At 52.1% G+C, this 27,031-nt stretch overlaps 12 protein-coding genes across 12 annotated transcripts; 8 read left to right on the plus strand and 4 right to left on the minus strand.

The window, feature by feature from the left end:
• Positions 1 to 229: 229 nt before the first annotated feature.
• K489DRAFT_33104 (uncharacterized protein) lies at positions 230 to 1,149 on the plus strand. Its single transcript, XM_033602131.1, has one exon. The coding sequence runs from the start codon at positions 545 to 547 to the stop codon at positions 1,055 to 1,057; it is 513 nt and encodes a 170-aa protein (XP_033457492.1). The 5' UTR covers positions 230 to 544; the 3' UTR covers positions 1,058 to 1,149.
• A 578-nt stretch (positions 1,150 to 1,727) lies between these two features.
• K489DRAFT_433194 (uncharacterized protein) lies at positions 1,728 to 2,136 on the minus strand (the record flags this gene model as incomplete). The annotated part of the gene is made up of 2 exons (XM_033608507.1): positions 1,948 to 2,136; positions 1,728 to 1,886 (listed from the first exon to the last, which is right to left on the minus strand). The coding sequence occupies exons 1-2, from the start codon at positions 2,008 to 2,010 to the stop codon at positions 1,728 to 1,730; spliced, it is 222 nt and encodes a 73-aa protein (XP_033457493.1). The 5' UTR covers positions 2,011 to 2,136.
• Positions 2,137 to 4,377: 2,241 nt separating this feature from the next.
• On the plus strand, positions 4,378 to 5,295 carry K489DRAFT_33155 (uncharacterized protein). The gene has a single exon (XM_033602143.1). It carries the CDS (start codon positions 4,520 to 4,522, stop codon positions 5,153 to 5,155), a length of 636 nt encoding a protein of 211 aa, XP_033457494.1. The 5' UTR covers positions 4,378 to 4,519; the 3' UTR covers positions 5,156 to 5,295.
• Positions 5,296 to 6,202: 907 nt separating this feature from the next.
• K489DRAFT_389939 (apses-domain-containing protein) lies at positions 6,203 to 7,980 on the plus strand (the record flags this gene model as incomplete). Its single annotated transcript, XM_033606557.1, has 3 exons — positions 6,203 to 6,220; positions 6,293 to 6,588; positions 6,645 to 7,980. 3 exons carry the CDS (start codon positions 6,203 to 6,205, stop codon positions 7,978 to 7,980), a joined length of 1,650 nt encoding a protein of 549 aa, XP_033457495.1.
• Positions 7,981 to 10,069: 2,089 nt separating this feature from the next.
• On the minus strand, positions 10,070 to 11,589 carry K489DRAFT_382399 (uncharacterized protein). Its single transcript, XM_033605361.1, has one exon. The coding sequence runs from the start codon at positions 11,353 to 11,355 to the stop codon at positions 10,564 to 10,566; it is 792 nt and encodes a 263-aa protein (XP_033457496.1). The 5' UTR covers positions 11,356 to 11,589; the 3' UTR covers positions 10,070 to 10,563.
• A 475-nt stretch (positions 11,590 to 12,064) lies between these two features.
• On the plus strand, positions 12,065 to 12,853 carry K489DRAFT_372259 (uncharacterized protein; the record flags this gene model as incomplete). The annotated part of the gene is made up of 1 exon (XM_033603321.1): positions 12,065 to 12,853. One exon carries the CDS (start codon positions 12,065 to 12,067, stop codon positions 12,851 to 12,853), a length of 789 nt encoding a protein of 262 aa, XP_033457497.1.
• Positions 12,854 to 14,872: 2,019 nt separating this feature from the next.
• K489DRAFT_33205 (uncharacterized protein) lies at positions 14,873 to 16,839 on the plus strand. Its single transcript, XM_033602153.1, has 2 exons — positions 14,873 to 15,565; positions 15,644 to 16,839. The coding sequence occupies exons 1-2, from the start codon at positions 15,029 to 15,031 to the stop codon at positions 16,775 to 16,777; spliced, it is 1,671 nt and encodes a 556-aa protein (XP_033457498.1). The 5' UTR covers positions 14,873 to 15,028; the 3' UTR covers positions 16,778 to 16,839.
• On the plus strand, positions 16,840 to 17,511 carry K489DRAFT_415801 (uncharacterized protein; the record flags this gene model as incomplete). The annotated part of the gene is made up of 1 exon (XM_033608177.1): positions 16,840 to 17,511. The coding sequence occupies exon 1, from the start codon at positions 17,242 to 17,244 to the stop codon at positions 17,509 to 17,511; it is 270 nt and encodes an 89-aa protein (XP_033457499.1). The 5' UTR covers positions 16,840 to 17,241.
• Positions 17,512 to 19,076: 1,565 nt separating this feature from the next.
• Positions 19,077 to 20,600, plus strand: K489DRAFT_411723 (uncharacterized protein; the record flags this gene model as incomplete). The annotated part of the gene is made up of 1 exon (XM_033607842.1): positions 19,077 to 20,600. The coding sequence occupies one exon, from the start codon at positions 19,077 to 19,079 to the stop codon at positions 20,598 to 20,600; it is 1,524 nt and encodes a 507-aa protein (XP_033457500.1).
• Positions 20,601 to 21,129: 529 nt separating this feature from the next.
• K489DRAFT_411724 (uncharacterized protein) lies at positions 21,130 to 21,843 on the minus strand (the record flags this gene model as incomplete). Its single annotated transcript, XM_033607843.1, has 4 exons — positions 21,130 to 21,181; positions 21,241 to 21,439; positions 21,523 to 21,713; positions 21,776 to 21,843. 4 exons carry the CDS (start codon positions 21,841 to 21,843, stop codon positions 21,130 to 21,132), a joined length of 510 nt encoding a protein of 169 aa, XP_033457501.1.
• Positions 21,844 to 22,238: 395 nt separating this feature from the next.
• K489DRAFT_382403 (uncharacterized protein) lies at positions 22,239 to 23,951 on the plus strand. Its single transcript, XM_033605362.1, has 2 exons — positions 22,239 to 22,580; positions 22,634 to 23,951. The coding sequence occupies exons 1-2, from the start codon at positions 22,442 to 22,444 to the stop codon at positions 23,866 to 23,868; spliced, it is 1,374 nt and encodes a 457-aa protein (XP_033457502.1). The 5' UTR covers positions 22,239 to 22,441; the 3' UTR covers positions 23,869 to 23,951.
• Positions 23,582 to 26,972, minus strand: K489DRAFT_382404 (uncharacterized protein). Its single transcript, XM_033605363.1, has one exon. It carries the CDS (start codon positions 26,927 to 26,929, stop codon positions 23,990 to 23,992), a length of 2,940 nt encoding a protein of 979 aa, XP_033457503.1. The 5' UTR covers positions 26,930 to 26,972; the 3' UTR covers positions 23,582 to 23,989.
• Positions 26,973 to 27,031: the final 59 nt, after the last annotated feature.

The following is a 27,031-nucleotide window of genomic DNA, read 5'->3' on the forward strand; positions in this document are numbered from 1 at the left end:
AACCTTGATTGGAGTCTGTCTAATTCGAATCCCTCCTTGCGCCTGAACCATTGGAAAGCATGTTCTGTACGACCTTTTCGGAGCAGTAAACGTCCATACAGTATGCTTGTTCACTTTGACGGGTAACGTTATGCTGTGGAGAATTGAGGGGGACAAATCTCTTCCACAACGTTATCAATACCATCACCAGATAGCAGAGTGCCATGCAATGGTGTGACAAAAGATACGAGGACAAATAGGGCAGAGCTTCGCACTTTCGCTGGATGAGAAGTTCATGACTATGTACTGTACCTAGCACTCCACAGCGCGGTGGCGCAATTATGGTTCAGCCTAGACGCTTTGCGGCGGCGACGTGTCAGCTTGCTATTGAACGAAGGGCCGTACGCTTTGTCCATCACGAATCGGTGGGCTCTTTCGCCCATGCCGGGTCTATTCTACCACGCTCTATCGATCATTCGGCTTGTTCAACATCGGATGTCGCGGACATCGTCGATTGGAGAGAGTCCTTTGGCACACAGAAATCTGACCGGATTGGGTCAATCAGATGACTTTCGAAATGATGGATAGAAAGGAACGGGTGTGTGGATCATCTATGCGCTGGCAAAAACGCCTGCTCGGCCTCATTGGAGCACGGAAATTTTGGTACTGTAACATGGCAGTGGTAAGGCTGCGAACAAAACATGTGACTGAAGGTCTTGGGATGAGGGCGGTTCTGTTGACTGCACAGTGCTTTTGGTCCTTGTCGTCGACATTCTTGTGGATTGATGGTTCATGTGGACAAGCACACATGCATCGATTTTTCGCCGACCCACGACGGATCCCGTGCAAGTTTCCGACGTGTATCGATTGTGCAAGCAATGGTTCCTGCCGTGGTCACAGAAACCCGTCGCAGGCACATGCAGCGTCCCGTCTGTCGGATAATCGTAGAGCAGAGTCCTTGTTGCGCTGGCTCATCCCGCGGCGGCAAACCCACACCCAAAACCTTGCCCGTGATCATTGCCAGGGAAAGCCCGTTGTCTCACATGGGTATCTCTTCGGTTCTTACCTCCCTCTGTGACTTTTCACTCAGCAGACAAGGATGTGGAGACTTTGCGCTGCATTTCCCGCATTAGGTGCTTGAGACGGTCTACGGGACTTATGCACACGGTACACCGCGGGAAGATGGCGTCGGTCCCGATGTGCAGGACGATCCCATCGTGGGATATGGTGCAGGCAAACACAAACTGCTCTGGCCTGTTCCAATGCAGTCTTATGCGTTGCTGGATAGTCCTTACGATCGACGTCTGACAGCGTCGCGCTACGGAAGGAGAATCTGCAGTAGCTCAACGCAGGACGGCGGCAGTCTGATTTCGTCGGTAATGCTTTGCCATCGCCTATCGGCCTCTATGTCTGCGTCAACGCGTTGACCCGGGCGTGACGGCAGAACGCGAGGAGGGCAGAAAGTCATAGATTGCTTGAATGTGGTTGGGAGCTTCCTCTCCGGCACGTGCGTGTTCCACGACTCGGACGTTTGCAACGTTCCTCACAAAACGGCTCCAAGCGGGGCTTGAGGTCCGAGCTCCTCGGCGCTACTGATGACGGGCAGGAAGAACATGCGCTAGAAACCTAGAACTGTCACCGACCAATGATCAACGTGGCTGCTTGCCGGCATCGATCTAAGCGAGAAGGCCGTTGATAATCTCTCTCTCAGAATGCCCTTTCCTCCAGTCTGATGGCCGTGAGGCAGTTTACGGGCGCGACGACGGGCGGTAAAGATCGGTTTCATGGTGCGACGATAGCTTGACAAATGTGTCGACATCTGAAGCAGAGATCAACATCGTGCCGAGTCTAGCATAAATGTCTCCTCGGTGGACGAAGGAAGCTCCCAGCCTCGCTGAGGTTCTGCTCTACCCTGGTCAGCATCGCAGCGCAAATGCCGGCAGCGGTGGCAGGGTGGTGCGAGCGTACGCCGAAGCCTGCTGATGATGCCCTCTCCCGATCCTCATTCCCACTGCTCAGCCTATCGCGCATTGTGCTGCTCCTCACGGTGGGCGCTGTGTGGACACAGACACTGTGTGATGCAAATTTGCAACCTCACCAGACAAAATCCGCCGGGTGATGGAGGCATGACAGTACAATATCCGCTCCTCTGGCATATTCTGCATAGGCTTAGCTGTTCGAGAATGATGTAGATCAGGGAATGTGCATAAGCAAGCGCACTCCTGCACCCTTCGATGCAGCGCGGGCGCATTCATGCGAATAATTTACGGCAGCATCAAAAAATCTCCGTGTGTGGTGCTCCCAATGACACTGGTCGCCCATGGATACATTGTTCTGAATCAAATCGACGACATCACCTGAGACTTCGCGTGAGCAATTCTCCGCGGCAACTGTTTGGCAAGCCTTGGAAATCTCCGGAGGTCGATTCTGGACGGGGAATTATCTGAACCACAACGTGAGAGTTGAATAAAATGCAGGGAAGATTGCATATGCGGTGTTTCTCCTCCGGATCGGCTTTTATGCAACGCACATCATGATGAACACCATCCTAATGCGGGTTGCAACCGTGGCCGGGCGCGCGCACATCTCACATGTCATCCTTGTTCTTGTCATTATTCAAGCGCAATCGCGGGATCGCTGATTTGCATGTTATCTGAGATGTGTATCAACGATTCAAGGCGTGATTCTTCGGAACTCGTCAGCGTGCCCGACAGCGGGCAGCGGGCAGCGGAATTTCTCTTCCGGCCGTTACCTTTACGGCACGTTGTGTCTGCCATGTTCCTTGCTCCCCGAAGATTTATCATGATCCCTGATCTGATCATGGCTGTTGACTCGTTGTCTGGCACTCCTCCTCTTCAAGCCCATCACGCGTCTAGGCGAGCCTCGGGCGGTTCGAGATGTGATCATGGGCAATTTGAATTCGCCGATTGGATGTTCAGCTGGGAGTTTTCCTGGTTGAATGGTCGGGGTGAACGCACTACGGGACTGGACTAAGTCCGGGAGACCGGGCCCTTCCGTGATCCCTTCCGCTTCGCCAACCACCTTGAGCGTGTGATGAAGAGCGACCGCCGCCCTGTGTCCCTTGTCCAACCTTCGTCACTATCGCGGTGCACTCATGAGGAATTGTCGGGTCACGCTGTTACCTATACACGTGCCCGACGAGTGCTCAGCTCGGCGCCATCCTGTTCCTTTGCCAATTTCGACTTGGTGTCTCTCGTGGTCCATGATAAGATCTGGATTTGTGCGAATGACACTGGTAGTCCTGTAGTAAACGACGACCACGACGACAGCACTCTCAGGCAGGCCCAACGGCACCACGAGGTCAATGCGGTGAAAGATCGGCCGAGACGAAACGTTCCCTGGGGCGCTTCCCAGCCTCACACAACGGCGAAAAGACGTTGTAGCACGCAAGACCGAGCAACACCGTTCTGCCAGTGCCGAACATCGCTACCCCTCATTTTGCACTCTCTCACGACAAGGAAGCGGAAATCCCGGGCAGACACGAGTCATCATTTCAAGCCGCCAATGTTTCCTCAGGCCGTTATTTATGAATGCAGCAATAGTGATGTGTGAAGATACCCACTCAATGTGAAGATGATGATAAAAGAAAGCGAATCAAGGGACTTTTTCCGAATGTCCGTTCTTCTGGAAAGATGTTGGAATTATTATCATCCATGGATGCCTTGCTGTGAGCTCCACCCTCGACAGTACCAGCCACACCGTCAAGCTAGTCGTACCGACGCCAACCACCCCGATAACTTCATATCACTCCAACTGTACCACCGCCATTTGATATCGCCTTGCCGTGGCCAAGGGGGCGTCGGCCGTTGTCCTCCCTCTTCGGTGATCCTGCTGTCTTCGGGCGCGAGCTGCTCGCCTTCCTCCTGATCTTTTGAGAACACTCCACGAACCCTGGTGCCGACCCACCATGCCAATTTTCAATATTATGTAGACATTGATCCTGCCTTCCGCAAATGGCCTGCCTGGTCGGGAAGCGGACACATTCTGCACAGTTACATAGCCGTCCCTTCTCGAGGCCATAGCGATCAGTAGAGACCATGGGTCGAAGATCTTGGTAGTCAAGCGATGATGAATCATGAATGCATCGGAGAATTGATTCGGTATCAATCGGCGTCACATCATCATCACGGGCGAGCAGCCTCTGACCAGAGATGATGATCAATGGGACGGGCAGGGCCAGGAGAGGAATGGCAGTAGCCCAGCCCCAGGGCGAGGTGATGCGTTGCGCACAGATCTCCGGCGGGTGCTGCAGCTTAACGGAAACGCCGCAGCCAGCGCATTGCGCCCAAACCCAAAACGACGAGCCAACGTCCCACACCCACACACCCACCACACACACCCACCATCACACACCGAATCATCAATTGGCGCGCACACCAACGTCGCCCACACCTCTCGAGACTCGCGCACAATCATCGCCCGCCCGTCACTCAACAGACACGGACACACAGACACACACACACATTCACACCCGTTTCTTCCCTCTCTCAGCGCGCGCGCTCTGCCTGCCTGTCCACCGATGACCACCACCGTATCCGTCGTCCCAGCCTTCTTTTTGCCCTTATCACAACACACAGACCGAGTCGATTTGCGTGTTTGTCTTCCAATCATTCTACGGTCCATCGCCGCTCTTACGCAAGGAATAGGAAAAAGCACGGTCGGTGTCGAGTATCGGCCGTGGTGGTGCTTGCGTGTGCTTGTTGCAATCCTGGGATCCTCTCTTGTTCGTGCCGCGGGTCGCTCATACTGCTTGCTGGCCATTGCGTCTGATGTTTTTTCTCTACCACCACTACAGTACTACTGTCCTGTGCATCCTCCACCCAGGGCAAATCCAGTCTCCTCCGGTACTGCCACCACCTTTTTCTGCTTCTTCTGTGGTTGTCGGTTTTGGAGCTGGTGCCACATTTTTCCATCTCGCCCATCCTCACCATCACTATTACCTCCACCACCACCACCACCTGCACCCATCCACCCTATTCCCATTCCATCCGCACTTCCTTCCCTCCCCATCGACCCAAAATATCTCTCCCTGCCTGCCGCGCCTACAGCGAGATCTTTAGACCTGCCGCTTCCCGCCTCCACTTTGCTGCACGATTTCCTGCGCCTGCCATTTCTTACCACCGTCAAACCACATCGTCTACCATCTTTCAATTGACCTCTACTCGAGGACGACGACGACGACGAAGAGGAGGAAGACAAACGACCAACCATAACGACCACGACCGGACTCGTCGTGTGTTTCATCGGCCTGCCCAACACTCTTCCAACCACGATCACGGCCACCTCTTTAATGACTGCTTGTTTGGATTATGTGTAGCTGAATGACCAACGCACCTTCGCATTCAATCTTATGAAGTACGATATCACGACACTGTTTCTACTATTAACGACCTTACGAATCCCCCATCATCAACAATCATAGACGAAAGCACCCATTAACGAATCTCACGGCCACGAGTAACGCGATCCAAGACCATTGCAACGAACGTCTCTGACATTTGCTTCCTTTGTTCGCTCTTCTCGCATCTTTCCGCATTCACGAAGCACCCCTTCGCGATATTCTCCCGAGCCTGATCACCACCGTGATCAACTCTTCGACCGCTTCTTCAACGTCAAAAAGACAAATTCCCAAACCCTTCCAGTCCATAGAGCTCGACCGACAAGTCGAGCTTCTTTTTGGGTCCCTCCAACCGTAAAGCTGGCGCTGCCATCTTTGTCCCACTTTCAAGCCCGAGTCAACGATAGCCAGTGGCCATCGGCATCGTTCACGCCTCAAGGCTCCTTTGACCAACGCCAGGCATATCCTCACGATCATTCCACTGCCCATCCGACTGAGTCCGATTCACCTGTAGGATCCTCGCCGCATCGGGCTGGATCATTCAGTACTGCATCAATCGCAAACCAATCTGCATACGACTCCAACACTTCGTACGCTTCATCTATCAACGGGCATCGCAACCTCGACAGCCAAACGCCGTCGCCACCGTCTCTTGTTCCTTCTTCGCATCTCTACGGACAACCCCAGCTGTACTCCACCATGAACCAGCCTCACCCGTACATGGACAACCACGGGCCTGGCGCAGCGCCGCCGCAAGGAATTCCATACTCGAGCTACGGACAACCGCAGGCATTGCAGCCCGCTGCGCAGCCTTATCAGCCTCAAGGCTACGCACCGTACCCATATGCCGCCAGCATGGCTCCCATGGCTCCCAATCACCAGGTTACGTCAGCACAGATGGTCGGACAACCTCAATCCTTGCCTGCACTGGCTCTCGGCCCAGGCGCGCCACAGAACCCTTCCGGCCCTCCCTACCAACAGCCGCAATCTTTTGATCAATCTGGACAATTAGCACCTCATGGCATGAAACCCAGAGTCACAGCAACTCTGTGGGAAGACGAAGGTAGCCTGTGCTTCCAGGTCGAAGCAAATGGTGTCTGTGTTGCCAGACGAGAGGACAATCACATGATCAACGGCACCAAGCTGCTCAATGTTGCTGGTATGACGAGAGGTAGACGTGACGGAATTCTCAAGAGCGAGAAAACTCGCCACGTCGTAAAGATCGGTCCAATGCACTTGAAGGGCGTGTGGTAGGTTTATTAGCATTCTTCTGAAGTCGTGTTCTCGATTTACTAACACGAAATAGGATTCCCTACGAACGCGCTCTGGACTTTGCCAACAAGGAGAAAATCACTGAAATGCTGTACCCGCTATTCGTCCACAACATCGGCGCGCTGCTGTATCACCCGAACAACAGCCAGGGTGGTCGTGCCAGTGTCGGCAATGCCAGCATGGCTGGCCGTCGTCCCGAGGATGATCCCAACTTCGGCCGCCCTGGTATGCCCGCGCTTCCTCCGGCAATCGGTCACCATCACTCGATGAACGCTCCTGTATCACAGCCACCGCACTCAATCGCGCCGCAGCCAACCGGTGGTAGACCCAGCATTGACCGCGCGCACACATTTCCCACGCCGCCAACTAGCACTTCTGGCATGATGGGCATGGTTAGTGCAACTGGATCTTATGATTACGGCAATGTGCACCAAGGTACGCCACTCGGTGTTGATGGCAACATGACCGCTCGCTCAGTACCTACCACACCAGCGACGACCCCTCCGGATCAACAAGGAATTCAATACCAGACCAGTCAGTCCGCCTACGACAATCAGCGACAGATGTACTCGACACCATCGCAACATGGTGGATACTACGGCCAACAGCAAAACATGAACCGCTTCACCACTCTCCAATCCAGCCCGAACGGCGGACAGATGAAGTCCGACATGGGCCCACCAGGTCGCGCGGGTGTGGACGATCACGCAGATGGCAAAGCCCATGACGGCTATGGCGGTCAGCAGGACGCTGATGGCGAACACGATGGTGAATATATCCACACCGCCACTCACAGTGCGTTCCCTGGCGCTGCAGCACAGCGCCGTCCTTCTCAATCTCTTACTAACAATCTTTACTCAGGACATGTACACTCTGACCCTGCGTCTGCGCATCACCTCTCGCCCAATGATATGACACACTCTCCGGGTGTCAATGGCACCTCCACTGCCGTAGCTGGAAGCGGCCGCGCAACTCCGCGCACCACATCCACGTACACTGGCGCGTATAACGCGTCGACACCACAGCGCGCTGCTACTTTGCCCTCCAGCAACCTCAACTATGTCATGAGCAATGACATTCGTGCCAATGGTGGAACACCTGCCTCTGGCGAGTATCCCTCAGCTGCCCATCACCACCCTCACCACCAACAACAGCACTACCAACCGGCACCACCGCCACAGCAACAGCCAGCTCCGACCTATGCTTCCGCCAACGGTACAGTGATCAACAACAATAACAAGCGCGGACGGGATGATGACTCGTCGTCTTACCATCAAGACGATGCTGCCTCATCACTGAAGCGACAACGCATGGACCCTGTTGCCAGGCCGCTCAGCCAGCCTGTCAAAGCTGGTGGAGCACGACGATAAAAATTGCGGCGAAAGTACTGTTGACGAGGAGCGACTTCCGCTCTTGGCCATTGCATAGCTGGCCTTACGATCTGTGGTGTTCTTGCTGGCGCTAAGCGTGCGTGTTTGTGAGCGTGGTGCACCTTTTTTATTTGGAATCTTCTTGACACAAACTTTGGGAGATTAGCGGGAACTCTGGTGCGAAAAGCGGCATTTTATTTTTTCGCGAATATGACTTGAACGAAGACGAACGGGATGGGGAAGATACACCAACGGGTTTGGATTTGATGATTATGATGACGATTACTCATGATCTATTGATGACTTGCGCCCGCCGGCAACTTTCTATCTCTTTTACGCCTTTTTGATGAAAACACAACGAAATACCTTTATCCTCCTTTGCTTCCTCCAGCGGACGGTCACGGTTTTCATAATGAATGCCAGGGAGCACAAATGACTCAAGATATACCATGGGCAATAGGGGGGTTTCGGGGATGATCAGGGAAAATGGGGGGTTGGGTTTCAGCATCAATACAGGTTGACGGTGATGATCAGTATCATCGTCGAGAAAGAGCCATCCAGTTGTTCTCCGCTCCCCTGCATACCAACGGCTCGGGTCTCTTGCACGAAGAAATGCACTTTCAAAAACATCACACACACAAAACACTTTCCTTTGCGCTTTCCAACCACCACACGACTCACGTACTCTCTCCTTTCTTGCGTTTTTTCCTTTTCCTTTTCATGATCTTGTTTTGCTTTTCCGATCTTGTTTTTGCTTTGTCTTTTTTCTCTCGCGTGCTGCAAAACTTGCGATTCCCTTATGAATGATCTTTCATTTTGTTATTATATATATGAAAATTCACCTATCTACCTATCTACCACGACCTCTTTCTGTTCTCAAAATGCCGGGTGAGGAGAGAGGGGGACAGAAGAGCCGTCGACGTATGTCGAAAATCGAAATTGACATCTATATTTCTTCTCTTCTTGAGACATTAGGAGGCCATGTGATGTATGATCTGGTGAGACGACTTGATTCCTTTTGTATTGTTCTCTACGTTGCGACACGATTTCTTGGGAGGCTAGGGAGGTTGGAAAGTTCGGCTGGGCTTTCGACGATATCTGTGAGATGTGCGCTTTCGAGGTCGTAATTGGGGCACACCACTTTAATCTCCGAGGCATAATCTATCACATCACTATGAGATTGATAATCTTTGTAGAATTGACCGATATGGTTGTTGATATCGATTGTATGCATGTTGCTTGCTTCAACGTGGAGGTCCACGGGTTGCGTGGCACGCTGACTAAGCGCTAATGGAATGCATATTCTGAGATCCGACGGAGTTTTCCAAGGTTCTATCGAGCATTCCCAGGAGCACGAGACGCGGGTCTCTCGGGAATCTTTGCCTTGATGATGCCATCGTCTATGACAGTGTGTTTGTTCAGCTTAGGCTTGGTCTGATTGCCAATCATAATACCGTTTTGGTGGAGACAATCAACGAAGAACAAGGCACAAGATGAAGCTTTCACAGGATTGGACCTACTCACCGGTCGACACAAGTCGTACCGCACCGAGATCGAGCTTATCTCTTCAATGCTATGTCCCGCATGACTACTTCGTCAAAAGAACTTGGCTGAGTAGTATCTAGTTTGTGTTTGGACCAGATTCATCACGCTTTGGGTTGGTTCCGTGTTCCGAACATGAATGAGAATCAACGCGAAATTGACAGTCGATTGCTTACGAGACATTTGAAATCATTATCAAAGAAGACGTTTCTCAACAGGATTCCTTCTCGGACTTGGGATTCGATCCCTGGGAAGTCGCATGGGCAGAATACTGCACTCCCATCAAAAACGTGAAGAATGGCGAGACGTATCCCATTCAGAGCCGCGTAACGCTTCTGTAGGTACATTATCCTCTTGCGGCTGTCAAAGTGTTCGGGCTATATTGCTTGGTGCTTACCTTCAAGTACAAGGACGTGTTGTGGAGGTAAGTTAGGAGGGCGATGAACGTGGCGTCGCATCCGAAAGCAGACGAGGCTTGACGCCGTATTTAGTTATTTCGGGCTGTCTCTTAACATACGAACGAAAACATACAGAAGGGCGAAGGGCGTGGCGCAGATGGAACAAACGTAGTTCACGGTAGGTCGGTCTTGACAACAGAGCTACCGAACTCCAACCCCAATTCGACGTGAGGATCAGGGGCAAAGCACATATCTTCTCTTGTACACCGTTCAAGGCCAAGGAGCTATTCATGTTTGCGTTTTGATTCTGCGCCCGCTCTCCATATTTTGGGATGTGAGTACGAGCGATTGAGAATCGGGGTGTGGTGTGGTATGAACCCTCCGCAGGATCTTGCAACATCGCCTGAATATAATCCTACAGGTGAATCTTGGAAGAGGCCAGCTTGGATAATGGGAAAATCGGGAAAAGAGGTTCAAGAACTCAAAGGAGAAGGTTCTGAAGCTTGTTTAGTGGGATTCTAATTTTGAGAGCTAGTCCAAACACCGCGCGCGGATCCGAATCATGTCATTCAACTTTGAAGGCCACCCAAAATGGCCGGAATAATTCAAAGACCTTGATCGGTTGGTCAAAACTGTTCGGCCATCAAGCCCGCTTGTCTCTGTTTGGGAAAGAAGTGCAGGAAGAATCGCTATCATCGTCAAGCCCGGTGTGCCACTTCGGTTCCGATTTCATTCTCGAGGGCTGTGTAAGCGATGCCGATCGTAGTGTCGCAAGAGGTGTTGATTTCACTGCAGGCACGGCTGTCTCTGTAGTCGAAACGATACCCGAATGTGCGTTGTGCTTTGCATCTACACATGACTTGTACAAGAAGAGCTGCTTCATTGTGCCGTCGTCTATGAGCAAAGACAGCTCTGAGATTTGTGCCGCCAGCTCGTTTCGTCGTGGGACAATATCCGTTTGACGCTGTGTCAGTTCCGACAGCTGCTGTGAAAGATGTGCTTGCTGCTGTGAGATTTCCATTTGCAGTTGGCAAAGGTCGGCTTGCTGCTGTAATAGTTGGCTTTGCTTTGTCACCAGATCAGACTGCTGCTCCCAAAGCTCGACTCTCTTCTTCATGAACTTCGTTATGGTCTCGTTGTCCTCGTGTCTGCTGTAGAGATCGTGTCTTGTCGTCTCGGCAGGCTTTTCGTGGTAAGGCTTCGGGTGATTCAGATCTTGCTCATGACTGACTCGATGTTGAGCTGTCTTTCTATTGTGAGTGTTCTCCCGCTGAAGGTCCTCTCGTTGCTGTTCTTGCTGACGTCCTTCTTCCAGTTGGTCCTTTCGACAGCCCTTTCCAACCACTCCTTTGGAATCGTAGAAGATTGAGATGGTAGGTTGTCTGTACAAGTGGAATGAATTGCTATGACGCCGGTCACTCTTCCATGGACCCATTGCGTGAAGCAGCAGATGATTCTCAAGCGGCGAGAAGTAGAAGCATGGCTGTCAGGATGATTTACGATAGTGCATGTAGGGGAAATGATACACGGACGCGTCATGCTACGCGATCCACTGGCAAAACACCAGAGCTCCGGTGCTTACACCCAATGCTCACAGCCTTTTTGCTGAAACACTAGCGCCCTCTTTAACGACATGGCCCATCCTGTGACTGTATATCCCCAAAATTTGCGTTTATGTTTGCCCAGAAGTGCGATGTACGTAATAGGTGGCGAACTATCGATCAATATGAAGTTACTCATGGACAGATCCCTCGTGAGCATATACAGAGTGTGAAAACGCATCCATAGACCTGTGAGGCAGCAGTGGAGAGCGGAATGAGCAGTTGGAAATGTTATATTCGATACTACCAAGGAAGGGGTGGCAAGTGGGCTGAATGGCATTTCACATGGGCGCTTTCATTGATCTCCGGCGCCATCAAGCGAAAGCTAGTCATATTTCAGATTTGACAGCCGTCACTTGTAGAATTTAGAGCCATCCACGACCTGAACTTCTCCGCATTCATCAACATCAACATATTACTGCAACTTCGAAGAAAGCTTCGATCTTGTAAACAAAGTTGCTCTTGATTAGACGGCACGGCAACCAATCATCTCATTGTCTTAGAAAATCGAATCGAGACGAGATCTTTCCTCGATCGATAACCATGTCTTCGTCACCACCTCACTCGCTGGCTATCGCTAAGTCATCGAGATCATCACTCGGCACCCTCGATGTGCTTCCCATCGAATTGATTCAGAAATGCACCGCACTGCTGGATCTGAGACCCCTTGGCCTCTTTGCAACCACGTGTCGACGTGCCCGTGAAATTGTCTGGGCTTTGCCGGGATTGATGAAACTTTGCCAGCGATATCCGGATATCATTGCGAGCCTCGACAAAACAGGAGTGTTGGAATGGCATTCATTTGCGGCACTATTCGATGCGATCTCGAAACCGGATTGCTCTACTTGCGGCGCAGCTGGGACATCCTTCTATCTCTTTACTTGCCGACGCTATTGCGACTCCTGCTGGCGCAATGAAAAGGAGTTCTGTGTATTGCCAATGATTTACCTGCAAAAAGCGATGGACGCCGCGCCAGCTATGGCGTGGAACAAGATACGCCCTGTGATCGTCTGTCACCAACTCCCGGGAGAGTCTGAAATCGATATTCATGAGTCCTTGTGTCTCACCAGCAGTCCAAAATTGGGACTGGCCGGATATATCACTCGCTCAACCCCTCCGCGACATGCAGGACAATTGATGTTCCCAAACTCCACGATGGAGTCCGACCTGCTTCTAGCTGCCTGGAGAGAGTGGTTAGCGCAAGCTTCGCAATCTACAGTGGACTCTGGCTCAGCAGAAGCAGCATTGGAATTTGTTGAAGCTTTGCACAAGGACATCAACAAGAATTGGGAAACCAGCCTTAGTCTCATCCAAGCCTGTCTCCCGTGGTAGGATCTATAACAGGACTCGCTGCTCTTGAGACATGCTTGCGTTTCGAAACTCTTGGAAATCTTAGTGCATCGAGCTGTGGTGCAAAGGAGCATTCAAGTCGGCCATGGAGATCGGGAACGCAAGCATTCGAGTACTTCCACATACGAATCACGACGATTGTATTTGGGCATATCATCTTGTATGAAGTTATGCAATCTGCTGCGATCTCATATCGCCTTCGTCAAGGCCCGTCTGCTCTACTGTGACGTCCGTTGGCACCTGTGACGCAGGAGAACTCCCACGAACTCGCATGATGACGCATCGGAAGAAGATCTCGCGATCATTGCAGTAAGTTCAGGGGACTCGGAGTGGGTGAAAATGAGCAGGGTCAATCGGTTCGCGCATTCTGAAATCGGATTAGATGTACCTATGTGTGCTTACTACAGTAAATACCTAGGTAAGGAAATAATTCAGCCAGGACAGTATGTGTGTCTGCAAGTGGATCAGGTCTTGAAGCTCGTCCCAGTGCGTAACCAACCCGATCTGGTTAGGCTGCATACCGCACGTTCTTGAGAAAACTAATCGTCACGTCGGCGTGAACTTGACCACTTCAAATTCTCTTTCAACTGCTGTTCGGGCTTCATCTTGAAGAAAATGGCTGTACGATGCTCAATGATTCAGGGTGATTTATGCCATCGAGATTTTCACGAACGATGTTGATGGTACAGCGTTGATGCTATTTTAGCGGGTCCAGCGCGGGTACCTGGCGAACCAGCTTCCAACCCTCCGAACATCCATGGCTTCGCGGTCGATGAGCCGAACGGTTTCAGAATCTACGTGGCAGAGGAAACTCTTTTCCCGCCATACGTCGTATCATGATGACTGCCCCTGATTACACGGCGTGCCAGGTGCTTGAGCAATGGCGTTGCGGCTGACGGCGTTTTATCCGGTCGTTGTCTTCATCGAAATACGCCCCGCCTCTCGTGACACCTGCAGCTCGATACTTCCTTTCCCAACGTCGGAACATACAATCTCTAGCCTAAAGCCTGAGCAGCTCGCTGGTGTCTAGGATGCTGGCGTGCTAGGTAGGTACAGTGGGTGAAATCATCTCCTGCAAGTCATCCCGCGTGCTACTCACGGGAGTAATCAAACAAAATCCAATACCGGGCTGTCCCTGGCTGTTCCGGGATTTCGACGCAGCATAAATGATCTTCTTTGTTGGTTTCACCCGGACTGTGCCAGGCAAAATCTCGGATCCGGTCACGATCCATTGATGTGAAAGGCAAGGATGATATCAATAATAAGCGAACGCGTACCTTGTGCCTGTGCCTGTGCCGTCATGTGTATTCGAGAAGGTACCGGAACGCCAATTATTGTTATCATCACGACACGCGGTATCCTCATCCCATCGTCAGCCAGCCACACACACCATCACGACAAGCAACACCTTGTAGTGGGCGATGCCGTTTTCGACTGTTGGAAATTCGCACCACCTCATCCTGCAAGGTGGCTCATCGCCTTCTTTATTCCAAGTTTGTTCTTATTATCTATAATTGACTGCGCCGAAATTACGTTCGTTCCCGACTTCTAAAATCAATCAATACGGCTTGATTCCCCTTGAACTGTCTGTCACTACTTGATCGCATCACTCGACACTCCTTTCTCGCTTCGATCGCTACGCTACTGCTCTTGCCCTTGAACGAGCGAATTCAACATTGGATACCTGGAGACACTTGACATTATCAGAAAATCAATCAACTTCACTATCGACACTTCGTCGTTGCCGAGATGTGGTACCTCACTACTTTGGCAGCAGCCATGTTCGCGCCGGCAATCATGGCAACTTCGCCCGTGGGATATCAAAGAGGGTAAGCACGCGATCATTTACTTTCAATGTATCAAATCGTGATGGATTTCCGCCGTTCGATCCCACGACCAAGGAACGTACGCTCCCTCGATACGACAAGAATGAGAAAGGCTCCCCATGTGGGTTTACACCCAACCCAGACAACAGCCGTCGATTCCTTGGAGGCAATCTCTCTGCGAGTTTGGAGGCTGCGACAAGTACGACGGCGACTTTAAAACGTTGCGATTCTGTTGACGACATTATCACCATCAGCTCGTCGACATTGGCACAATCAGAATCGTTGCTGTGGCGCTTTTGCTTATTTTCGGCGTGCCTTGGTACATGATCAAATGCTTACTGCTGGTCATAGGACGGATATTTGCTCTGCTAAAACAGTGATTGTGACGGAGACCATCACCTCCACTGTGACTGCGTCTCCCGTTCAACCTTGCTCCCCAACAACAAACGCCGCAAACGCAGTCTCCCCAGAGTTTGTTACCACCACCTCCACGACATACCTTCCATTTCCATCCAATTACCTGCCGAACCCAGAGCAGTCGCCGAACGTCGTCTTGAGCACAGTCACAGTCGTTCCATTGCCAGCTACCGATGTTTCATCTGCGGCTTCTGTCTTCAATAGCGCTCCGCCGGTATACTCCGGGTCCTCCGGCTCGCCTGCAAATACGCAGGACCAAATTACACATATCCGGGTGACCAGCACTTCGAATATCCGTCTGACAACAACGGTATTTCTACCACGCACATCTGCAGGAATTGCCGTCAATGAGACAATCCTCTCGACTCGAACAACCACTCGATACAGTACAATTTCTGTTGCCTTTGCCTCTCCTGCTGCCAGCAACCCACCTGCCCTAAATGAAAACTCTGTGAGCAATGGCCCATCATCTGCTGGTCCTGACATGTTATTGACAACCACTAAGAGCATCACTTCTACAACTCTCAAGACAACTCAGATCACGTTCACCAGAGCCGCACCAACGTCTGTGGTCATGCCGGACACGACATGCTCCACCACAGTCGCAGTCGCATCGACATCGCCCGTGACTTTGGCCAACGCAGCTAGCACGACAGACAAGCATGTGGCACCATCAATGCCGGCAATTTATTCGGAAGTTGAATACGCTCCTCGTTACAATGCCACGCACACAACTGCCCCGATTTCCGTACCGCTAACCGCCGCCGTCGCCCCCTTTACGTTCGTGAGCGTGGTGCCGAGCAATACCACTTTTGCCTCTCCCGCTCGCACTTCATCAGTCGCGCCCATTATTCCCGTGTACGGCTCACCCAGCCCACACAGCCTCGGGAAGCCAAACACCTTCGCCTTATCAGCTTCGAAGCTCATTGAGACGCCGACGACTAGCCCCTTGGCTCACGCTTACGGCGTGCCGACTTACAATGCCCCACCACCACCGAACACATTTGCGTTATCAGCCGCGAAGTTCAGTGTCGCATCGACTTCGTCATGCAGCGAGAGTGCAAAGGTCACCAATCCAATCGGCCCATCAAGTCAGACTAAAGCAGATGCTGTCCAGCCTCCTTCTCTCGCGACTTACGGCACCCAGGGTTCCAATATGATCGGCTCCCCAGCCCTGAGTACAGCAGATGCCGTGCAGCCAACCTCCCTTGTAGCCTATCAGACTCGACGCACCCAAGTCGTCAGCTCCTCGGCCCATACGACAGCAGGTACTGCTCAGGCTCCGCCCCCTGCTGCCTATCACACTCAGAGTGTGAACGTTGCCAGCCCCTCGGGTCCAACAAGAGCAGATGCCATTCAACCGACTTCCCTTGTGGCCTATCAGACTCGAAGCACCCAAGTCGTCAGCTCATCGGACCATGTTACAGCAGGTGCTGCTCAGGCTCCATCTCCTGCTCCCTATTACACTGGAAGCATAAATGTCGTGAGCTCCTCAGCCCAGACCAAAGCAGATGCTATTCAGCCAACTTCTCTCGCAGCCTATCGTACTCATGACGCTACCAAGCTCGCCGCGCCGGCGTCATCTCAAGCAGCTCATACAGCTCCAGTCATTCAGCCCCCACACAACTACAACTCTCCACCGCAGTACAACTCTGAAACCTAGCATGTTTCATCGTCTGGCGATGTGACTAGCAGCATGGAAGCAACAGCAACGAGCCTCTTCAGTACGTCAACAATCCGCATTGATAATTCTACTTCCGTACCATCATTCGAAAGCCCTCCGACCTCATGTGGGGAGCAAGGCGCTTTCACCTTGACTTTTGACGACCTGCCTCGCTTTTACCCTACCAATGACACCGATATTACGCAACAGCCGCCAATATTCAGCCCTTAACACCATCTCGGTGTCAGCGATGGTTACGCATATGCAGGACAGTCTTTTCATCCATTCAAACCTATCTCGCCTCCTCATGTCGCAGTGTTTCTACCATATTGTGCTGCTCTTCGCCCAATGACCTTCTGACATCAGGCGAGATCGGTGGCGGACCTCGGGCAGCATTGTCCGCCTATTGGTTTGATGCTTTCAATGTCTACGCTGGATGTGATCATGACGGTTCTGGTGATTGCATGTTGGTGCTGACAGGCTATGCATGGGATCCAGTCACACGGGAAGAGATTCCAATGGTCAATCACACTGTCATTCTTCGGCCTTGCACAGGATTTGAGGGGTGCCGTCTCCAAGAAATTAGACTGCCCTCTGATTTCGGAAGTCTCAGCGGCTTACAGATCCAGGCTTTTGTCCATGACGACCCGAAGATGTTCTTTGTTGATGACTTGCAGCTATCATGGTCGGACAACTCATGTGCTGCTGGCTTGGTGCGGGCAGCAAGCCGGTGAGTGGCAACGTATGGGAAGGCAAAGCACACAACCTGGTACCACCGGAGAACCCGGAAATATTTCTTTTGTTCATTGTACGAGACTTTTTTTTCATGACGCATGACTTTCATGATGTATGTAGCTGAACAATTAGCTCCGCTGGCCGGTTGCATTGTACACAATTCAAATGCCCGCTCTTGACAGACATGGTGTAAATGTGGTAGCCTGTGCATGACGACTAGTATTTTGCAGAAAAGTTTGCGGCATAGAAAGGCAACGAGGTAGCTTGCCGTCGTGGTGGCACGGTAACGCCGCATGCAGGCAAGAGACCTGGCGATACATTTCCTGAGCGTGTTCCAGTGGGCTGTACACCTGTTGGCAGGGCGTACCAACGGAACTCTCATAACGACTCCAATACTCGACGAGATATCGGGATACACAGCTGGCCGATGCCGCGCGACGCGATGAAGCACGGCTCTGGTTTTGTCCTAGCGATGAGAATCCTCAGGGCCGCTGACGGATTTTGATGCCGCCTGGGACTAAAGTAGTATGATCCACTGGCCAGGCCACGCCGCCTAGTGATAGATGATGCGGCGAATCACCCATTCCGCACGCTAAAGTGTTTGGAGGGGTGGAACCGCGGGTCGGAAACACATCCGAGACATTGTCGATGGTCGGAATCACCTGCACATCACCTTGTCGGAGTGTATTCCAGGATTGCGCAAAAACTAAAAAAGACCCTGCGGGAGGGGACAGTGGGAAAGTGACCTCTTCAGGAGGTTGGCGCCATCAATCTTAGTGAGGCGCCCCCGACCTATTATCGGCACGACTGAGCGTTCCTCCCGCAGTCGGGGCATCGCGCTACGTCAGTCCTCATTTGCTCCTTTATCACATGTATACATACTGCTACCCAACGTGTACCCGCAGCGACTCCTTCCTCGTTGTTGGAATGTACACCCTTTTATCAGCCATGCGCAGCCCACTTCTTGCGACTTCCAACCCCTCCTCAAATCACCACCGCGATCCTGGCGTCACGCAATCGAAGCAAGACCGACAGCTCGGTCGCATCAGCTGGAAGCAGGCGGACCTCGGAGTGGATTGATATCAACGAACAACCTCGACCACGAAAGCGATCTTCAGGGCAGACGCTCGCCAGGAGACACTCGACCACTAGCGGACACTCATCATCGTCAAGAGAACGTGCGAAGCGGAGAGAGTCGCCTGCAAGTGTGTTCGCTTACCAGACCAATCTCGCGCAAATACCCGAGGGCGACGGAGGAAAGGCCGCATCACGTTCGATCCATCGGCAGACTTCGACGCGTAGTTCAGCTGGATATCGCTCTGGGAGCAATGGTAACAGCGTGAACGATATCGGTTCGTCGCATCGTCGAGTCCATAGACACCGCTCCAGAAGCCTGGACCTTCGCGCCGAAGCGGCTTTCAACGTCAACCCCTCTTTGCTATCCGTCTTGTCCACCCTGACCGGCGTGTCCGACCAATCAACCAGTAGCACAAAAACCGTGACACAGCAATCATACGACCAAGCGCAGAAAGAATCCTCAAGGAGAGCCTCTTCGCCCGAAAAGATGTCGCACGCAGACGACCTCCCCGTAGTGCCGGACAATAGTCCAAATGTCTTCGATTACATGGATCCTCCAGCGGACCAGCGAGCACATGAGGACCTCCGTGATCTTTCTTCTTCTCCATCATCACAGTACACGGCGTCGGACGCGGACTCATACGACCTCCCTGGAACGCCATCGTCGCGATCTACCTTACCATCGCCCGCAAATACGCGGGCAGGTAGCGTAATAGCGCCCAACGTAAGCGATCTACGGCGAAAGTATGAGCCAATACTCTTGGCTGCGCAACGGCAGGCTTCGCTTTCAAACCAAGGCGTGCCCCTCCAAGCACACACTAACCAAGTCGATCAACATGAGGCGCGCCCATCATCGCGAGCATCGAATGGCTCCACCTATAGTCCTAGTGCTACGAACAGATACCCGGCTGGTGTTCACTACCCACCGCCACCACCACCTCCAGCATCACATCATCCCCAACATGACTATTATACCCTTCACGGGCCGCCATCCCGTCACGATTCACACGACCACACAGCCCGTTCACACTGGGAGGACGAACAGCAAGCATCGCTGCGGCATTATCAAGCATCATATCCCCCTCAACAAGCCATAGGCTACAATCCTTTCCCACAATCAGACGATAAATCCCTTCAAGTACCGGAAGATGTTCCGCATGTCCCAGAAGCTCCAAGTCTCGACCAAGTCACTCTGACTGGCTATGAGCTTCTCGCTACGGAGCTGACCTCCGCTGACACTACTATCCAACCTCTCTACCGAAAATTCGATTACATCAACCACCGCATCCTCCTCCACCTTCAAGACGAGCTCAGCGAACTTGAAGAACACCTTCGCGTCCTCGACGAATCTATTGCTCAATACTCCGCTAACGGCACGACCCCCCTTGCCCTCCCCGATGGCACCCCTCGACGACACAGCGGACCTCCTGCATCACGTCGCGGCGACGCTTATTTCGGTAACGAGATGCACCACCGGCGCACCGCACTACTCGGCAGGATCTTCGTCAAGACGGAACAGTACAGTCGCGCCATGGCAGCCTATTCCAAGCTGAACTCGGGCTCGCGTCCAGCATCGCCGACGCAGATCGCTAATTATCGCGAGTGGATGCAGAACCACGGCGCCATCCATCCCGCCGAGACGACCTTCCTCCAAAAAGAGGATGATCTCGTGCAGCCCATCGCGCCCGCATCAAAGAAGGAAGACAAAGGCGATGAGGTTTTCTCTCCAGCCACGACTAACATGGCTTCGACGACTGCGCTTCCCGCCAATACCGTCCCATGGCTCATCCCCTTTTCCCTCCTCATCACCCCGCTCCTCCTCTTCGCCAGCATTCCCACTTTCTCCGCGCGCTTGGCCGTCAGCATCGTCATGGCCATAGCAGCGGGCAGTCTCGCCGCGACAACGCCTCTCGGCGCCGGCCTCGCCCCTCGCGACTGGGCGGTGTGCAGTGCGTCATACGCGCTTTGTGTTGTGGTCATCGCGGGGCTGGTCCCTGCGAATGCCGTATGACCTTGCATGTGAGTGAATGGACAGCAATTCTTTCTGCCATTCTCTTGTCTATCCGTCCACAGGAAGTGGGAAGGTGGACGGATTCTCTTTTCTCCCTTTCCCATGGATTTTTGTGGTCATTTCTTTGTCCCAAAATTCTTTCGGTTCGAGGTTATGAGGTGATTTGATACGATTACTATTGTGTGTGTATTTAAACATTGGGAGGAATGCCCTTTCGAGGTGCGGTGTTTTGTGATCGTGCGCCAGAAAGACGATCGATCTAACCTCCAGAGCAAGGTTCAGAAATATTTGGTGCTCACGAGAAGCAAGCAGGAGATGTTATACCCCCAGTGAGGATAATTAGGCTATGTTGTTTGGATTTGCATGACTGTATTGGTGACTCGACTTTTGAGCGCTTTGGATGTTAATATGTAATCGATGTTTTATTCAAGAGCATCTCGTCAACGTGACAGAATAATAGGTGGGGGATGAATCATGCATGATCTTTTGTACCCAACTCCACAGAGAACAAACTGCTACATCTCCGACTTCAATGGGCACCCCTCAAGGGCCGCGTTTGCAATGGATATGGTGTGCCCATCCTAGAGAGAAGCCGCGTCAGCAGATAAAATCGCAAATTCGAGAAGGTTCCCGAACTCACCATGTCGCAAGCTGTGTGTGGTCTCTCATATCATCCCCAGTGTTCGGGTGTATCAACGCACTCAGCGGGCCCCTATGGATGACCAGCCAAGCCACGAACGCTCCGAATTGTGCTGGCGTGAAGAGATTCACTTCGAACATTCCCACCGGATGTGGACCGATGGGACGATCCCAGACCTGGTATACTCGGAGCTCAGGGACTAATGAAGACATTGGGCCATTAGCTATATATACGATTGACAACAACAGAGTTTGTTGAGTTTGGTGACTGGACATAGCCTACATTCCCGTCGCACGCGTTCGTGGAGCTCTTCGGCATATTTCTTCTCGACCGCGTCGGTTTGGAGGAAGTAGATGTGCACATCGAATCCGCCGCGCTCGTCCCGGGCGATGGGATCGACGAATGCCTCGTAGGCATTACTTAAGCTCTTGGTTGGTGGATTAATGAGCGACTTTCCATCGGCTGCTTTTTCACTGTCGTCATTAATCATCAGCATGCATGAAAGTTGAGATCGGTCCCGTCAAGGCCGACTGACGTGGGAAGTGGTTCGAGGTTCTCATAACCTTCTAGAGGTTTGGGGTGAGTGTAGCTGTGTGGATCCATTGTTGACTGTGCTTGGGTGAACCAAGTTCCGAGATGTCATTCAGGAGCAGGTTTGTACAAGAACAGGAACACACAAATATATATCTAGGGGTTCTAGAGGTGAAGGGCTTTGCATGCGGGTGAGTTCGACATGTGGTCGTCTGATAGCCTCATTTCTAAGCATTGGATGATCATCGCGGAACAGTGCGCTTGGGATCGTTGGCACGAGTTGGACGAAACGGTCAAAGCCGAGACAGCAACGGTGTATCGAGCAGTGAGAGGTAACCATTTTGTACGCGCGTGATCATTTATATGACTCGCCGTATCGTAGAACTCCTGAAATGTCTGGATGATAACTCATGACTACCTAGATATGCACCTACATGTTCTTCAAGTGTGTCCGTACTGTGCAAAGGGAAAAAGTGTATTCAGAAAGCTGTGACGTCAAGGGCTGGAGGGGACCATTTCAAAGGACTGTGGGGTTCCGAAAGCGAAAGCCGAACGCGTCGGCGCGGAATTAAGGCGCTCGCGCGTCGCGTACGCGCCAGAGTGATAATGTCGAAATGTGCCAGGTGACAATTGATCGGATGTTCGAAGGACAACACTTCTCAACACCACAATGTCGTTAGATTACAAAGAGAGCGGGACGGATCTGCATACGCTGAGATTGGAGCTCAAGCGGTGGGAGAAAGATTTCGTGGACAGTCACCATGGTCGCAAACCTGGCCGGGAAGACATCAAGAAGAATCCGGAAATAGGTACGGTGATCGCGGTTCCAAATCTTCGAGGCGGTTGCTCATGATTTCACTAGGTGCCAAGTACAAATTGTACAATCAACTGCAGAGGGGACCGCAACTGCCCAAATTAGAGACACCTCGAAAAGTCCGGCGACAAGATGTATCACAGCCAACGGAGCAGAGCAAGATCTTTGCATCCACTCCAAAACGAACACCTTCGAAACGAGCCCAGGCCGAGAACGTCCTGACGGGGGTGCACTCTCCTGCGCCCCTGATCGAAGCCACTCCAGCTTTCATTCGGCGTGCCTTGGGACCAACTCCTCAGAAGGATGGGCAAGTGCTCGGCATCTTCGACGTTGCTCTATCTGCAACACCCGCACATACGAGGGAGTCTCCCAGCAAGCTCCGCTCGCAAAATCTCACGAGAACCCCGAGTAAATCTGGATCGATGAACAACGAATTGATACTGACAAGGACACCACAATCGTCAAGTCGTCGATTCCTATTCGATGCCTTCGCCGGAACACCACTTAAGCGCAAATCAGACGATGCGGATCTGGATTTGGAGAACGTGGAAATTGGGAGTGTGACGAAGCGGAGATTCGCAACGCCTGCTTTCCTCCGAAGGTCATTTCCTCTGACAGCGATCAATGAGAATGCTTCTAGTCCGGACAATTCCAACACTACACCTTTCAAAAAGCGCGGGTTTATACGGAGTCTGAGTAGCATCATCCAGGGCCTACGGGAGCAAGAAGAGGAACGCATGGACGAGGAGCTGGACATGCTAAACGAGATGGAGGACGAGGCGATGGGTGTTGTCAGAGCAAAGCCTGCGGCAGCGGTGTTGGTCGAAGACAGCCAAGCGATAGAGATGCCACTAGGCCCCGATCAAGCAGATGTGACGGACGAGTCGTCGTCGGACGACAATGCCTCCGGGTTTATTCGCAAGCCTTGGAAGAAGAAGGGCCTCAAGAGGCAGACGCGGCGGGTCATCATGAGACCAGTAATGCATAAAGCTCAAAAGACGGATGATCTACACACCATCGATGAAGACGATGGAGAAGCTGTTGAAGAAACACAAGTTGCAGGTGCTGATGCCGATGCTGGTGCTGGTGCTGCAGACGATGAACGGGATCATGATGCAAATAACGAGGAAAGCGGAGACGTTGCCGGAAAGGCACAGGACGATGGGAAGAAGTCGAAGAAGCGGATGGTCAGCGCCCAGGCCAATCCTAATTTCCGGCGACTGAATATCAAGAACAAGAACTCCAAAGCCAAAGGCAAAGGGAGATTCGGGAGGCGGAAATAGAGAAAAAAGGTCGTCCATCAGCACATAGATTTCCACGAATTGTACGCGAACATGAATTTTATGCAAGCTATGCTCATTCCACATCTTCATATTGTTTTACAAGCCTTGGTCCACTTCACATCTATCGTTGCATAGACCAGCTATGCCAATCGTTAAGCACGCTGCTGTGAATCTTGGTCTTTGCGTCAGTCCGCCATTCGGCCTGAAGCTCGATATACAGCTGCGCAATCTTCAACCAATGTGCCGGATCTCTCGCAACCAGTAGCTTGGCCAGGAATTGGAGCGATCGCGAGCATGCGCTAGCGTGTGTTTTCGAGCCCCCGAGCCGGGCATCGGCGATGAGTGCCTCGACCAATTCGAAGCAAACGTCGTCGTCAGGTCCGTCTGGCAGGCTCCGGTGTTTCTTACACGCGTCGAAATATTGCGCCAACACGCTGCAGGCCTTGGTTGCCGTCGGACCACCGCTCGTCGTGCGGGTCAATTGGGTCAGAGGCAGAATTAGATCTATTGCGGTTGGTTTGGAGTATTGCCCTTTGACATAGATCTCGAGGAGGTCGAGGACGCGATTTTTGAAGTTGACAATGTTCTCTTTGGCGTCCTTGTTCTCTTGTTTGCGGTTGGCGGTCTTTTTGCGTTCCTGAAAAATCGTGGTCAGGTGCGAGTCGAGTGCCATCATCTGGTCGTCGTCCATGTCGGATCCGTCATCTTCAGAATCTTGTTCCATGCCGGCAGTGCCCAAAGCGTCGGCGAGCTTGCGGTCGAAGGCTGCTTGTTCTTCGTCGTTGTCGTTGGTTTCGTCATCGGCCTCGTCCTCACTGTTGTCGGAATCCGCGCCCTTTCCGCCGCCGTTGACCTCTCCGTTAACCAGCTCAACATCAGATGCGTCCTCCAAATCCTCATCACTGTCGCTGGACTTGTCCGAACCTTCACCAGCATGGTCGTGGTCATCATGTTGGTCAAACAGTTCTTGCTGACCAGCAATGCTTTCTTTTTGGCCCAGAATGTCGATCATCGACTCGAGTGCTTCGCTCGTCACGTCAGGCGAGAATGCAGTGAAAACCTGCTCGGCAAGTTTTCGGAAAAGCGCCGAGGGTTTCGAAACAAAACTCAACAGTAGTTCGACCAGCATCGTTGAAGAATCATCACTTTCACCGGCGTTTTGATAGCAGGCAATGATATCTTCGAGGACTCCCTCGCTATCGGCTTCTTGTTTATATACTTGGAGCATTCCCAATGAAAGGAGCAAATGGAGTGCATGCATAACAACAGGTGATGCTTCGGAAGAATCCTTGGCTTTTTCTGTGGTCTCCTTTTGAACCTTACGGGCCTGCTTGAGGAGCTTTGTCGAATCCTTGGAAATATCGACTGATAAGCTGTCTCGCATGTCGTACAATTTTTCTGTCACGACCCGCGGCGGCCAGATGGCTTGTTTAAGCGGCAAGGTGACGATGTGACCCAGCGCGGACGTCAGCCTCTCTCGGAACACCTCGCGAATCGAATCTGAAAGCCGAGGCGACGTGGCTTGTCGTTCCGACCCGTACGCCAACTCGGCCAAGTTCCCGAACAAGGCCTGCAGCCATTCGGCGACATTGGAAGCTTTAGACTTTCCTTCAGGATCTTTCAGGTAATGGGTAGGCTCACTTCTTCGGGTGCGAACTAGGGCTAGGAGTAGATCGGCTTGGGTCCGACGCCGCTTTTCCGCCTCGCCCGCGTCCTGCGTTCCTGGCTGCCAACAGGTGTCGCTGATACGCTTTACAATTCTCGTTAAGCCTTGCGGGTCTGCAGCGGCCAGCAAAGCCTCAAAAGTGGTCTTGATCTGCTTGTCAGGTGTGGTAGGGACAACCGTCAGCATTTGATCGAGCAGTTCGACAGCAGCGGCGCTGTCTCGCTTTGCACGAGCGACGATTTGGTTTAGCGGCTGCTTCGTGGCCTCGAAGAGATATCGCTCGGACTTGGCCCGTTGGTCAACGATGCATTGCATGATATTTGCATGTACAATGTTCGAGAGCAAGCTTGCGGGGGCTGCGGCCACGGCCTTTGTGAATATTTGCAAGCCGAGTGCTTTCCTTTCGGTCGATGAAGATGGTGAGAACATTGGTTTCGCGACACACTCGGACCAAAATTGAGAGAACTGCTTGACATCTCCCTCCTCAAAAAGATGAGCGAGCACTACGGTCCATGCAAAGTTCGGCGTGCTCTGACGAGCGCCGGATGACTTAGCTCCACTGTTGACACCATCGTCGTCGTCGATAGAATTTTGAAGGAGGATTTTAGTTAGGACAGATCTTTCTTGCGGCGAAAATGGATCATTGTGATGCCAGCAGTTCTTGGGCAGTTTGCTATCAGGGAACTTTTTCTTGCATGTCAAGAATAATGCGACTCCCTCGGGTGACTTCATCAGGCCTTTTTGCGACCAAGATGTAAGCAGTATATGTGCTTCCTTGCCCGTCTGCGCGATTGCAGTCTCGCTCTCAAGGTAGTTACACAGACCGGCTGCACACTCGGTCCGTAGCCATTGCTTGTGGACCGCAAGATCAGCGACTGCATCGAAAAAGATTTTGGTGTCGTCTTCGGAGATGTAGTGAAGAATCTGGCTACGCAAGACAGCTTGGTACGCAAACTGGCGACCAAGTAGATAGTTTCTAGCCTCTTCGCCCTTCGCCTTGCTTTCAGGATTGGTCAGCGCTATGATCTTTTCCACGAGCGAGGTGATAGTGGTAGAAGATTCTGATTTTTTGTCGAACGTCAGGCGCAGAGTCTCTGCCAAAGCAATGGAGAATCCGGGACGAGAGGCTTTGGCACCGCTGCAGACACCTTTGATCAGCCGTGTTGTGGCATAATCAATTCGCGAGGATTGATCGGGCGATTGCGATGAGAGATTCTTCAGCAATGCTTTCGTTGCTTCCAAGCGCACGCTAGGGATTTCATCGCGTAAATTGTTGAAAATCTTCGCGAGTTCGACCCGGCCCTCATCGTCCTCGACCTTTCGTCTGCGAGAAGGATGAACTTGCTCGTCGAGATCTATTGAATCCTCATTGAGAGGACGTTTCGGTGCAGGCATCTCGTTGCTGTAAGGAGAGAGAGCTTGTCACAATGCCTCTTTGCCGTTCTTGAAACAGTCCAACAAATAATGATCTCCAAAAATTTCAGGGTTATTCCGAAG

Source organism: Dissoconium aciculare (genome assembly GCF_010015565.1).
Source record: "Dissoconium aciculare CBS 342.82 unplaced genomic scaffold K489scaffold_10, whole genome shotgun sequence".
Taxonomy (NCBI): domain Eukaryota; kingdom Fungi; phylum Ascomycota; class Dothideomycetes; order Mycosphaerellales; family Dissoconiaceae; genus Dissoconium; species Dissoconium aciculare.

Excerpts from the sequence above, each read along its gene's own strand:
- K489DRAFT_33104 (XM_033602131.1), top strand. The coding sequence starts at position 545 with ATGACTTTCGAAATGATGGATAGAAAGGAACGGGTGTGTGGATCATCT.
- K489DRAFT_33155 (XM_033602143.1), top strand. The coding sequence starts at position 4,520 with ATGACCACCACCGTATCCGTCGTCCCAGCCTTCTTTTTGCCCTTATCA.
- K489DRAFT_382399 (XM_033605361.1), bottom strand. The coding sequence starts at position 11,355 with ATGGGTCCATGGAAGAGTGACCGGCGTCATAGCAATTCATTCCACTTG.
- K489DRAFT_33205 (XM_033602153.1), top strand. The coding sequence starts at position 15,029 with ATGCTTACTGCTGGTCATAGGACGGATATTTGCTCTGCTAAAACAGTG. Across the intron at positions 15,566-15,643 it reads CTGCCCTAAATGAAAACTCT|ACAACTCAGATCACGTTCAC; the intron begins GTGAGCAATGGC and ends ACAACTCTCAAG.
- K489DRAFT_382403 (XM_033605362.1), top strand. The coding sequence starts at position 22,442 with ATGTCGTTAGATTACAAAGAGAGCGGGACGGATCTGCATACGCTGAGA. Across the intron at positions 22,581-22,633 it reads CAAGAAGAATCCGGAAATAG|GTGCCAAGTACAAATTGTAC; the intron begins GTACGGTGATCG and ends TGATTTCACTAG.
- K489DRAFT_382404 (XM_033605363.1), bottom strand. The coding sequence starts at position 26,929 with ATGCCTGCACCGAAACGTCCTCTCAATGAGGATTCAATAGATCTCGAC.